Source organism: Eschrichtius robustus, chromosome 5 (genome assembly GCF_028021215.1).
Source record: "Eschrichtius robustus isolate mEscRob2 chromosome 5, mEscRob2.pri, whole genome shotgun sequence".
In the NCBI taxonomy this organism is placed as follows: Eukaryota; Metazoa; Chordata; class Mammalia; order Artiodactyla; family Eschrichtiidae; genus Eschrichtius; species Eschrichtius robustus.
The window spans coordinates 34,192,126-34,204,378 of NC_090828.1; the positions used below are offsets into that span (position 1 = coordinate 34,192,126).

Genomic DNA, 12,253 nt, shown 5'->3' on the forward strand with positions numbered 1-12,253 from the left:
TTGGCCAGTCACTTCTGCAGGCATTGACTAGCATTCATATCTAAAGAACTTGCTAATCCCTACAGTATAGGAAGAAGGTTTTGTTTTGTTTTTTCCTGTGTTTGGGATAAATGGGAATTGATTATAGTGTTTCATTCATGAAGTTTATAATTTTTACCTCCTACTCTTTGTATCAGTAGAAAAAATGGAAACTCTCAGGATTGATTAAAGTTGTGGACCTGCCCTTGTGTGGGATGCAGTTGGTCACCCTTCTCTGATAGAGCCCATGTGCATAGACATTGAGACTTGAGCCCTACAGTTAACCTTGGTTAACTCTTGTTGGGTGTTTCCAATAAGTAAGAATGAAAGAACTTTTGTATAAAACCACATTGCTGCCACAAAGGTCTTATTTGTTTATCTAAACCAGTATCATAATGATAATTGTGCACTGTTTCTAATTTCTCATTGATTGTAATCTAATAGAGTGCCATTACCAAAAATTTCAGTTGATGACTAGTATGTGTTTTATCTTAGCCTCTTCATCCAGAGCTTCCCTTTCACCCATTGCGTGCTTACCGCACCACTGTTGTGGCATCCACATTATCTCCTTACTTCTTGAGCTCATTTCCATTTCAGCCTTTGCCATCTGATTTATTTTCCTTAATCCTTAGCTCTCCCTCTCCCCTTTATTCCATTTTTATTATCACGAACAAGTCTATCGCCAGTTTTCTCTTCAAGCTAACGTTATAGTATTTTCCAACACCATGGTTTCTGTTGGTGCAACATCTTCATTAATTTATTGTGGTTGGTGTGGAGTAACATTAAATGCTACTTTGAATGACTATTACATAAACCTAACAGCAGATCAGTTACCAATTATGCACACATTTGGGCTGAACACTGTGCTGGATGCTCCATTTCATCCTTAATTGGTGACTGTGCTTCACGTGCACTTACAATTATCTTGCTTTCTTGAAATATATGATAGGCTTTCTTTTCTCTTTTTATAGTCCAGAGATACTAAGTCGTTCACAGACTCAGACACTAGAGAGTTTGGAATTCATTCCTCAGCATGTTGGTGCCTTCTCTGTGGAGAAATATGATGACATCAAGAAATATTTAATAAAGGTAAACAAGAGTCAAAACCATACCAGTCTTGTGAATTAATGATACAACTGACATGATATATCATTCAAATGTACTCACAGTTTATTGTTACTCATATCCTGTTTTTGCTTTGGAGGTATGTCTTTTGTTAGTTCTCTGACTACTAAAAAGCACATTTCTCCCTAAAGATTGACCTATTGTGATAGAACTTTATAAGTTCTGTAAAGTGTTCAAGGGGGTTCTGGACATCTGGGGTCAGAGTTTATGATGGCTTTTTGTTTGTAACGTTAGCAAACTAGAGATTGTATAAATAAAGCATGCTGCCCTCACCCCATGGTTATGCTGTCTTTGCTTGCTTCTCAAACCCTGTGAGATCAGCCCACAATTTAAAGAATGACATGTATTGACATGGGGGTGCAGGAAGGAGTATTAGGAGAAATCAAGGGAACTGAACAGTGATTGTTTCAGAGCATAATCAACTGTCATTATTCAGTTTTCTGGAAAGTAACATTTCATATATTTTTCATGATGTTTAAGGTATGTTAGAACCTTTCTTTTTTTTTTTTTCCTTCGGCCATGCCATGTAGCATTTGGGATCCTAGTTCCCCGACCAGGGATCGAACCCGTGCCCCCTGCAGTGGAAGCGTGGAGTCCTAACCAGTGGACCTCCAGGGAATTCCCTTAGAACCTTTCTTTTAATATTCTTTATCAGTATATCCAAAGCTATCTTCCCAAAATGTTAAAAGGATTCTTTAAGAATAGGGACTCCATATAATTTGGGTAGACTCAACACTTTCAGAAAAGTTGAAATATTTAAATTTTCCTCGTCCAAAAGTAGACTCTTGACAGTTTGAAAACTGCTCATCATTTATGAAAGTGTTTCTTTTTTTGATCGATCAATTGTTTCTGCTGTTAATGCACACTGACTGGCTGCTTCGGTTCTCTTGCTGCTCAGGCCTGCGACACTCCTCTGCACCCACTGGGCAGGCTCGTGGAGACACTGGTTGCAGTGTATAGAATGACATATGTGGGTGTGGGAGCCAACCGCCGGCTGCTGCAGGAGGCTGTGAAGGAGATTTCGTCCTACCTGAAGCGAATTTTCCAGCTGGTGAGGTGAGAGATCTTTTCACTGAAGTCATCAAGAAAATGGTTTTATGCCACAGATCCTTCAATAGATTAAATAATGAAAGCATGTTTTTACTTTGTGTTTATGCTATAACTATAAAAAAAGATGGACGTTAGCCATTGTAACTTACTTCCTTTATGTCTTTCTTACTCATTGGGTATAATAGAAGGCTAAAATAAAATTATTTAATACCAATGTTGGTATGAAGTATAGTAGTCTTATTTGGATTTAATCTCTAGGCAAAATCATGTCTCTAAAGCCTAACCACGGAGAAGATAAAGTCTAATATGAAGTTTTAGCCCTGAGTATTTATGTCCTATTCCTTGACAACAGCCTGTTTGTTCACTTTATTCAACAAACGTTTGAGCGCATCTATGTGTTAGCCACCATTCTGGCCCTTGGAGGAATTTATCAGTAAACCAACCCCCCCAAAAGAAAGAGAGAGAGAGAAAATCTGCACTCTCATGGGGCTTCCATTCTACTGGGGACAGAGTAAACAGAATATGTAATATGTGAGATGATGATTCATGTGATGGAGGGGAAGAGAATGGAGCTGGAGGTGAGATGCTGCTATTTTAAACGGAAGGTCAAGGAGACATGACTAATAAGGTAATATCTGAGCAGAGACTTTGAAGAAGGTGAGAAAGCAAGCAAGCATCTTTTCGAAGGAGAGTTTCAGGCAGCAAGCAAGTTTGGAACTTACGAAATTCAAGCTATTTTACTGGGTTTAAGCCAACAAGTAAGTACTGTATTGAGATAGTTATACAAAAGTTTATGAATTTGTCCCAGAAAAACCTCCTTATATTATTTAGCCTCAAAACTGATAAATGCATTTGGAAATGTTTCAGTTTGGAGGGGACAGTGTTATCTACTAAAGAGATCGCTGGGCTAGGATTGTTTCAGCTCTGACATTAGCTAGATGGGTGAAATGAAGGTAAGTTTCCTGAACTTTATAGTTTACTATAAAATCGAGGCAGGGGCATGGTAAAAGTATACAAAAATACAGAAGATTGCAAACTGCCTGTAAAGAGTTAAGGTTTAAGTCTGTAAAAATAAAGAGGACAATAATCTTGTTTATGGTTAGAATCTACCATTTGCATACAAGAGGTGGGAAATAAAATCCAGGGAGAATTCAACGCCTAGGGAAAAATCCTCAACAATTTAGCAGCTCAATCATTTGGAAAAGTTTTTCAACAGCTTGGCTTTTTAAAAAAATTTTTAAATTTTTGCATGAATTGAGTTTTCATTTCTTCTTAATGTTGGACATTTAATTGTTTATATTCTGAAAACAATGATCTCTTCTTGAAGAGTCAATACACATTGACCTCAGATGAGATTTGCCAGTAAGAAAAACATATATAATATAGATCAGAATTGTTCATTCTTTAGTAACTAGACAGAAAAAACCAGAACAAATAGATTTTTTAGTGGTGTTATTCATTAGCTAGATTCTTAATTTTATCCTGTAAGAAGCATCAGTTAAGACTCTAAGGAAACTGACTTATTTAGTTGATAGAAAGTTTGGTTTTATTGGTCCTTAAAAGATTAAATAATGGAAATGTGTTTTTACTCTTTTTATCCACTCTAGAGTTGTAATTGTGTAATGATATTCTTTATTCTTCCTTAGGTTCTTATTTCCTGACCTTCCTGAAGAGGGCACCACAATTCCTCTCTCTGCTCCTCTGCCAACTGAAAGAAAATCCTTTTGCACTGGGAAGTCAGATTCCAGATCTGAATCACCAGAGCCAGGGTGAGTGGAGCTGGGTGGAGATGGTGAAGAAAGGGGGTGGGCACCAAGTGATCTTATGCAAAGAATCCCAGGAGAAGTTTTCTATGGATCTGTTTCCTTCTTTTTAAAATGATACGGTTGGGGGCTTCCCTGGTGGCACAGTGGTTAAGAATCCGCCTGCCAATGCAGGGGACACAGGTTCGAGCCCTGGTCCGGGAAGATCCCACATGCCGCAAAGCAACTAAGTCCGTGCGCCACAACTACTGAGCCTGCGCTCTAGAGCCCACGAGCCACAACTACTGAAGCCCGCGCACCTAGAGCCTGTGCTCCACAGCAAGGGAAGCCACTGCAATGAGAAGCCAGCGCACCGCAACAAAGAGTAGCCCCCGCTCGCTGCAACTAGAGAAAGCCTGTGCGCAGCAGTGAAGACCCAACGTGGCCATAAATAAATAAATTTATTTAAAATATAAAAAATTTAAAAAAATAAAATAAAATGATATGGCTGGACTTTGTGATCTCTGAGGTTCCTTTTAGGTCTCAAGTTCTGTTAGCCAAACCCCATGAAACTGTAACTACAAATGACTGGGCACAAAGGCCAGTGAGCGAAGTAAATCATTCTGCCCTAGGACAACAGAGAAATCAGCCTTAAAATGGAAACAGAGTGGGCTTTCAGTTAGATTTTGAGTTTATGATAAGAATTCACAGTTGGCCCAAGACAAAACTCTGGGGCCATAGGTAGACTTCTCATGTTAACTCCTTACATACAAGAAGGAATATAACTGCTTCCTTACTCAAAAATTCCCATCTTTACTTTCAAGTTCTAGAAAACAAAGCTCCATGTTTGATTCTGTTTTCAATTTTAAGGTTAATGCTCCTCCCTCTCCCTCCAATATTTTGTAGTTACGTGGTAACAGGTTCTGGGTTACTGCTTCCTGTGCTCCTACCTCGGCTCTACCCTCCGCTGTTCATGCTTTATGCCCTGGATAATGATCGGGAGGAGGATGTTTACTGGGAATGTGTTCTCCGACTAAATAAGCAGCCAGACGTTGCTCTTTTGGGCTTCCTCGGGGTGCAGAGGTCAGTACAGTAATTGTGAATGGAACCTAATTGTTTTAACTCAACGTGTGCAAACAGCATTATCGGGAATTTGGTACTTTGATATCTAATTGTATATATGATTTGCAGTTTATTTACCTATCGCATATCTGTCTTCAGCAAAATAGTGATGTTTTAAAATCTTTATTTCTGAGAGTTTTTAGACATGAGTTTGAAATATGATTATTCTTCTGAATATAAGTAAATAATTTGAGTTATCCTGCCTGATATTTTGCAGTTCTTCAAAGCAAAATACATATATTCACATTTTCAGAAAGTTAATTATATTCAGTCTTTGGCGTTCTTCTTTCCCTTCTTTTCTCTTCTCTTCCCTCCCTCCCCATCTACAGTTTCTCATTTAAAAGTTTAGAAGTGCCCTTTTTTGTTGTAGGGCATTGTTTCTTGTTAGTCCAAGGAAATACTAAGTGATTGTACTTTCTAGAAGTGTTAGGATAAAACTGATCACCCCAGCACCCAATAATTATATATTTGTGCTATCAGAAAAAAATGAATGAGCCTTAATTGGAAAGTAAATTTTTTCAGTGGAATGGTTTAATAGTAAAAATGAAGGAACTGTGGAATAGTTACTTTAAATGGGGTCAGGGAAGTCAATCTAGTCATTAACTGTTTTTATGGGGACTAATTTACCATAAGGAACAACTTGTATTAACAATGTATGGATTTCGTTTTAGGAAATTTTGGCCAGTGACCTTGTCAATCCTTGGAGAGAGTAAAAAGGTATAGTGGATTTTAGTTTCCTCAGCAAATATGCTTTTATTTGGTGTGGGGGGATTCGAGATAGCAAAACAGTTTCTATTTTACTTCAGTAATATAATACCCAAGCATGAGTTATTCACTGAAGACCTGCATTCTGCCATTGGTGTCATTTATGTTTCTTGTTGCTGCATAAGACAGCTTTCCTCTTTGACCTTTATAAATTCTTTTTTTGCAGGTTTTGCCAACCACAAAAGATGCTTGTTTTGCCTCAGCTGTAGAATGTCTACAGCAGATCAGGTAATCTCTAATTTGTTGAAAATTACATAAATCAAAGGAGCGGTTAGTCTATTAAGATACTGATGAGCTCTTATCTTTACCTAAGCTCTAACTCCACCTCCCAACCCCCCAAGATGGTGTCAAACTCAGCCTGAAGATCAGAAAGACTCTGAGACATTTGGGTTAACTTTTGCTCTTACAAGGCCCTTGCATTTTCAAAAGTGGTGGAGAACCTACCCAGCAATTTGTCTACATAATCGTATCTTTAGCCAAATGGAAATTAACCAAACTTCTTACTCAGAGAAGAGCATGTATTAGGAAAATAAGATTCCACATGGGTAAAAGGAGATGATCTATGACTTAGTGAATTCTTTCATGTGAACCATTGATAGTTGGAGGCTTCTTTCCTCAAAGGACCATAGGATTACAGAGATCATCCCTTCCAGTGACTCCTTTTGCCTGATGTATCCAACTTAAGGCACGTGAGCCCTAAGAGGGTATATTTGTATCAAACAATTAGTATCAAATGGCTCTATTAAGAAAACCATAGGATGTCTTTTCATCATTTATTTTTATTTTTTAATTTTTTTTTTAACAACAGCACAACATTTACCCCATCAGACAAACTTAAAGTCATCCAGCAGACTTTTGAAGAGATCTCTCAGAGTGTCCTGGCATCACTTCAGGAAGACTTCTTGTGGTCCATGGATGATTTGTTTCCTGTTTTCTTATATGTGGTGCTACGGGCCAGGTGACCAATCTCTTCTGACTTTAATATCAGTGACGTTATTTTAACAAGTCTGCCCCTTGCTTTTCTGAGCTGATGACAGGAACATGCTCCCCCACTGCAAAAACAATCCATTTCTGTTAACCCTTTTCACGACGGTGTTACCTTTTTGTTGAGCTGCTCTTTCTTTTCCTTTCAAATAGATTCGGAAGTAGGATGTACATATAAATGGAAATAACTCAATATCTTTTTCTTGTTGGGCAGGATTAGGAATTTAGGCTCTGAAGTACACCTCATCGAGGATCTGATGGACCCATATCTTCAGCATGGGGAACAGGGTATAATGTTCACCACTTTGAAGGTAAAGTATAGCTATTATTTAATATTTTTTTATGTTAAAATCTCTCCTTCATTTACCATATTATGAATCTGTCATTAACCTTTCTTTTATATAAAACCTTAATGCAAACATTAAGTGCCTTTAGAGCACATACTGTTAATATTTTAAAATATGATAACATGTTAAAGTAGAATCATTCTCAAAATACTAAAGCGAATTATTCATTATGCAATCTTCCCTGTAAGTTGATCATTCAAATCGTTACAGATCCTTATAAATGTAGACTATCTATATAAATATAACTTTAAAAAGGAAACAGAAAGAATTCTTAGTGTCCAAAAAAACATTCAACATTAGAGCTATTTAATGGAATTAAGGTAAAACACAGAAGGCAGTAGGTATGTAATGAATATGAATCGCATCTTCTTTCTTTCCCATTTATTGTAACCAGTAGGTTACAAATGAGGTTCTCTGATCTGGGTGTTCTGTAGGGATTGTTGGAAGTCATTTCAGTTCCCCTGCCTTGATTTTTCTTGGAATTTGATACGATCATTGTGAAGTTTATTGGAAGAATAACAAATAGAAAATGGCAAAAATACTTCTGAAAAAAAGAGAGGCCGAACAGATCCACTGTGTCCGTTAATGAAGTGTTATGAAATTACAATAATTAAGATAGGATGTTGCTGTCATAGGAATAGACAAATACCTTAGTGGAAGGGATAGCTCCCATATAGGCAGTATTATAATAAAAATTTCATATGAAAATGGAAACATCAAACAAAAATGGAAAAGAGAATTATATAAATGGTCAAAGTATTTGAAGAGCTTATTAGCAGTTTTGGAGGGAGGGTGGCATCAGGGTGGAATCACTCACGTAGAGAATTACAGATGCCTTAGTAAGGTTTAAATATACAAAAAGGGAGACAGAAGAAAAGACAGGCAAATTAAAATGAGAAAAAACTAGAATTTAATATCAGGTTTCTGGCTTGGGCTAATTGTTTAAACTTTTCAACTTAAATATCATTAACATTTATAATAAATAAACTGAAAAGAGAGGGGGCAACTGGGGAAAATATTGGCTACCAATGACTTACATTATTAGTATTTATGTTATATGAAGATCATCTCTAAACATATCACCAAGGAAGAAATGAATTAATATATTTATATAAAAGAAAACACTCAGGGCTTCCCTGGAGGCGCAGTGGTTGAGAATCTGCCTGCCAATGCAGGGGACACGGGTTCGAGCCCTGGTCTGGGAAGGTCCCGCGTGTCGCGGAGCAACTAGGCCCGTGAGCCACAACTACTGAGCCTGCGTGTCTGGAGCCTGTGCTCTGCAACAAGAGAGGCCGCGACAGTGAGGCCCGTGCACCGCGATGAAGAGTGGCCCCCACTCGCCGCAACTAGAGAAAGCCCTCGCACAGAAAACGAAGACCCAACACAGCCAAAAATAAATAAATTAATTAATTAATTAAAAAAAAATTCCTGGGGCTTCCCTGGTGGCGCAGTGGTTGAGAATCTGCCTGCCAATGCAGGGGACACGGGTTCGAGCCCTGGTCTGGGAGGATCCCGCGTGTCGCGGAGCGGCTGGGCCCGTGAGCCGCAATTACTGAGCCTGCGCGTCTGGAGCCTGTGCTCCGCAGCAAAGAGAGGCCGCGATAGTGAGAGGCCCGCGCACCGTGATGAAGAGTGGCCCCCGCTTGCCACAACTAGAGAAAGCCCTCGCATAGAAACGAAGACCCAACACAGCCATAAAATAAAAAATTAATTAATTAATTAATTTTAAAAAATTAAAAAAAAAAAATCAGAAGAAACATTAAAAAAAAAAAAAATTCCTAAAGAAAACGCTCAACCTCACTGCAGATTTAAAGAAAGTGCTATTTTGTCCCTGCTGAATTAGCAAAAATGTTATAAAGTTATACCCAGGGCTGGTGGGGTTATAGTGAAATCAGAATTAGTCCCACATTGCTGATAAAGAATAAATCACCCTTTTAGAAAACAATTGTTATTAACATTTATATCAACAACGTCAAAAATGTTTCTAGAGTTTGAGTAGTCCTACTCCTAGTGATTTATCCCAAGAAATTAAAGAATGGAATACACTGTGTATTATTTGGATGAAGTGTTCTTTGTAGTGGAACTCTCAAACCTGGATAATTTCAGAATCACTTGGAGATGCTTCTTAAAGATGCATTCCTGGAAATTCTGACTCACTAGGTCTGGAATGATGCTTAATCTTCACCTGTATGTTTATCAGACATGCTAGGTGATTCTGATTGTAGTTGTTTGTGTACCTTATACTGATCATCAGCATATTCTACATGTCCAGTCAATAGTGGCTTAACAAATTAAGGTATTTCTGCTTAATGAAGAATATTATACAGCTTGTTAAAAATTTTTTGTCTGTTTTAGAATCAGAGGGAATTTTACAAAATTTTATTTCTACTAATTATAACTTGGCAAAATCGACATGGGATAGGGTAGGGGGACTGCAAGAAAACGGGAAAATGGAAGCAACTGCTGTTGTTGAGCTATCAGCGTTAATCAAGGATTTCCTTTCTTAGTCCCATGTGCATTGTTATATTTATGTAATTTCTTTTAAAGTAAATTTTAAATGGTTTTGAACTTTTTTTCAGGCATGTTACTACCAGATCCAGCGTGAGAAGCTTAACTAGGCTGCATAACAGCTTGACAACTGGATTATCTATTCAAAGTGTTTTAGCACCATCTGGCGTCTTCCTGTAGTGGCAAAAAAGAACAGTGTTGAAATTAGGACGTTGTATCATTTTGGTTGTTACTTCTGAGCCTTGCTAATGATCGGAGCTCTGAGCCCAGAATAAAAGACTGTATAGTTTAAAGGGAGGATTGGAAAGGAGGTCGAAATCAGATTAGACCAGTCCCTGGCCTGTGTTAAGTTCCCCAAATGTCATACATCTGCTGTTGGAAAAAAGAGGATACCCCTTCCTACAGTAAAGAGTATGCCAGCTCATGAAGTTGTAAGAAAAAATTCTCAGTATAGCTTCTTACATTAAAGAGGTTGATGAATATTTTTGAGTTTCTGGTTTGCCTGCAGTTACCCCAGACCCCTTTGCAAGGAGCAGATTGTACTTGAAACTATAGTAGCCACACTATGCCTTCCAAAATTCCTCGCAGTCGTGTGTGCACCATGCTTCTTTGCTAAGGGAGGGGAAAGAGGAACTTTTAAACTGAAGTTTTAACTTTTTCTAAGCTTTCCCACCAGGGTATTCATGATGGGAGAGGTTCTGTGCAGTTACTTCTACCACACCCTGACCCCAGACCTGGAGCACATCCAAATAGGAGTCTTCTGCCTCCCGACTAGAAAGAACATAGGAATTTTGTTCTTGGATTCCTTACAATGCTACAGAGTGAATACACTGGAATTCAGACACTGACTCTGAGCTGCTGCAGAACCTCATTCATCTGTGTGCAAACGCTGTATTCCGGGGCCTGTGAATGAGAGCCTGAAGAGCTTTTGCATGCAGGCTGTGTTTTGGAGCAGAACTAGAGACTGGAAAATACAGAGGCAAAGAACTGCATCCATCCTTGACCTAGTGTTGTGGTTCTTCCCTGTACCTTGCACTGAACTCACAGAGGGGAAGGAAAAGGAAACTCGCTTTGGCTTCTCCCATCTCAAAAGTGTTGTGACACCTCAACCTTTTAGTGTTTTGCACTTTTTTTTTTTAATGTCCTATTGTAAGTGTTTGGTTTATACCGTACCAGTAACACTAGTAGCTGTTTTGGATTACATAGGTGCTCTTCCCCATCTCATCTCCTACACACCAGGGTGAGCATACGGAGTGTCCTCCTCTTCCTTTGTGTTAACATCTGCAGATGTTAATCGATTTTGGAAAAGGATCATGGTTTCTGCTCTACTTTATAATCAAGACAAGTGTTTATTAAAATACTGTTTTGGAATGTTGGCTGTAATGTAACAGCAATTTTCATAATAAAAAACATTCATGTTTATGAGGTTGTTTATGATTGCGAAAGAAATGACACAGGGCAAACTAAAAATTTAAAAGACATCCAAGTTTAGTTTTTTGGGGGAGGGGAGTTGCCTGCATTGTAATCTGTGCCTCTTTGTATGGCCTCAGAGATCCCACTGGGGTTTTAGAGATCTCTCTCTTTAAAATAAACATAAACTTACAGCACCTTTGCTGACAACAAATTAACTTTCTGACCCTAATAAATTGAGGTCAAGGGTCTTAAAAGAAATGGTACTATTATTTCTTTGAATAAAAGACATATTTTGATAGTTACAGGTTAATTTTTTTTTCCTCCTAAACAGATTCAAGGAAGGGAAAATGGAGGATTTAAAATTTTGGCTAGAAATGGTAGGCATTAGTTAATTATATACCAGTTGTAATGTCTTCTCAAGGAGCGTTTACTAGAATGTGCCTGCCCATTATTGGAAAGGGACCAGCTCTTAAAGATTAGTTTATGTTAAACACTTTACATTTCCATTAGGAATTGTTTTGATTTTGGAATAAACACACAAGTTCCACATTTGGCTTCTAAAGGCAAATTTACTGAATGTCTTTGATCCCTTTAGAGGAAGAGACAGGGGTAATTGTGGAAATTGACAGAGAAAAACGTGAAACCCACTGAAAAGTTCTCAAGTGATAGTAAGCTATCTCAATTCTAAGAGAAACATGTTATAATTCATCCTTTTATTGGAGTCTTGAAGCAGCTGTCCCAATACTTGACTCTTCATACTGTATTTATACTTTTCAGAAAGCATATTAAAACTATAAAATTTTAATTCCCTTGGGGGGAAAACCTGTAAGTCACCAGGCCAATGCCTGCAAATAAAAATACCTAGCACTCATGCCAGCAGCTTACTAGGTCTTACACATGCATGGTGAATGCCCACAGCCCTGTGGGGGAAGGTATTAACTCCACTGATTTTGCAGACAAGGAGAGGCTGTGATTGGCTCGCTGTCAGAGTTGGGACTCCAGAACTTCCTACTCTAATTTCAGTGCTCTTTCCTACTACAGCTGCCAGAGATGTCATTTCATAGCTGGGTTATGCATTAAAAGTTCGTAAAGTAAAAAGCGAGTTAAAAATGAAAATTTTTAATAAAATTAAGTGCTTTTGATAAAATACATTGTGCTCAAAACAGTCACAAGTGTATC

General features: G+C 38.1%; 1 protein-coding gene across 4 annotated transcripts in view; it reads left to right on the top strand.

The window, feature by feature from the left end:
• Nucleotides 1-11,206, top strand: part of ALS2 (alsin Rho guanine nucleotide exchange factor ALS2) — a 93,436-nt gene extending 82,230 nt beyond the window's left edge. For all 4 annotated transcript variants that reach the window (XM_068544651.1, XM_068544653.1, XM_068544650.1 and 1 more), the window contains 9 exons: nucleotides 990-1,107; nucleotides 2,042-2,199; nucleotides 3,840-3,962; nucleotides 4,842-5,018; nucleotides 5,729-5,774; nucleotides 5,989-6,050; nucleotides 6,631-6,780; nucleotides 7,021-7,117; nucleotides 9,733-11,206. In XM_068544651.1, the coding sequence (XP_068400752.1) occupies nucleotides 990-1,107; nucleotides 2,042-2,199; nucleotides 3,840-3,962; nucleotides 4,842-5,018; nucleotides 5,729-5,774; nucleotides 5,989-6,050; nucleotides 6,631-6,780; nucleotides 7,021-7,117; nucleotides 9,733-9,771 (970 nt within the window). In that variant the 3' untranslated portion in view covers nucleotides 9,772-11,206. The remainder of the gene's footprint in view (nucleotides 1-989; nucleotides 1,108-2,041; nucleotides 2,200-3,839; nucleotides 3,963-4,841; nucleotides 5,019-5,728; nucleotides 5,775-5,988; nucleotides 6,051-6,630; nucleotides 6,781-7,020; nucleotides 7,118-9,732) is intronic.
• Nucleotides 11,207-12,253: the final 1,047 nt, after the last annotated feature.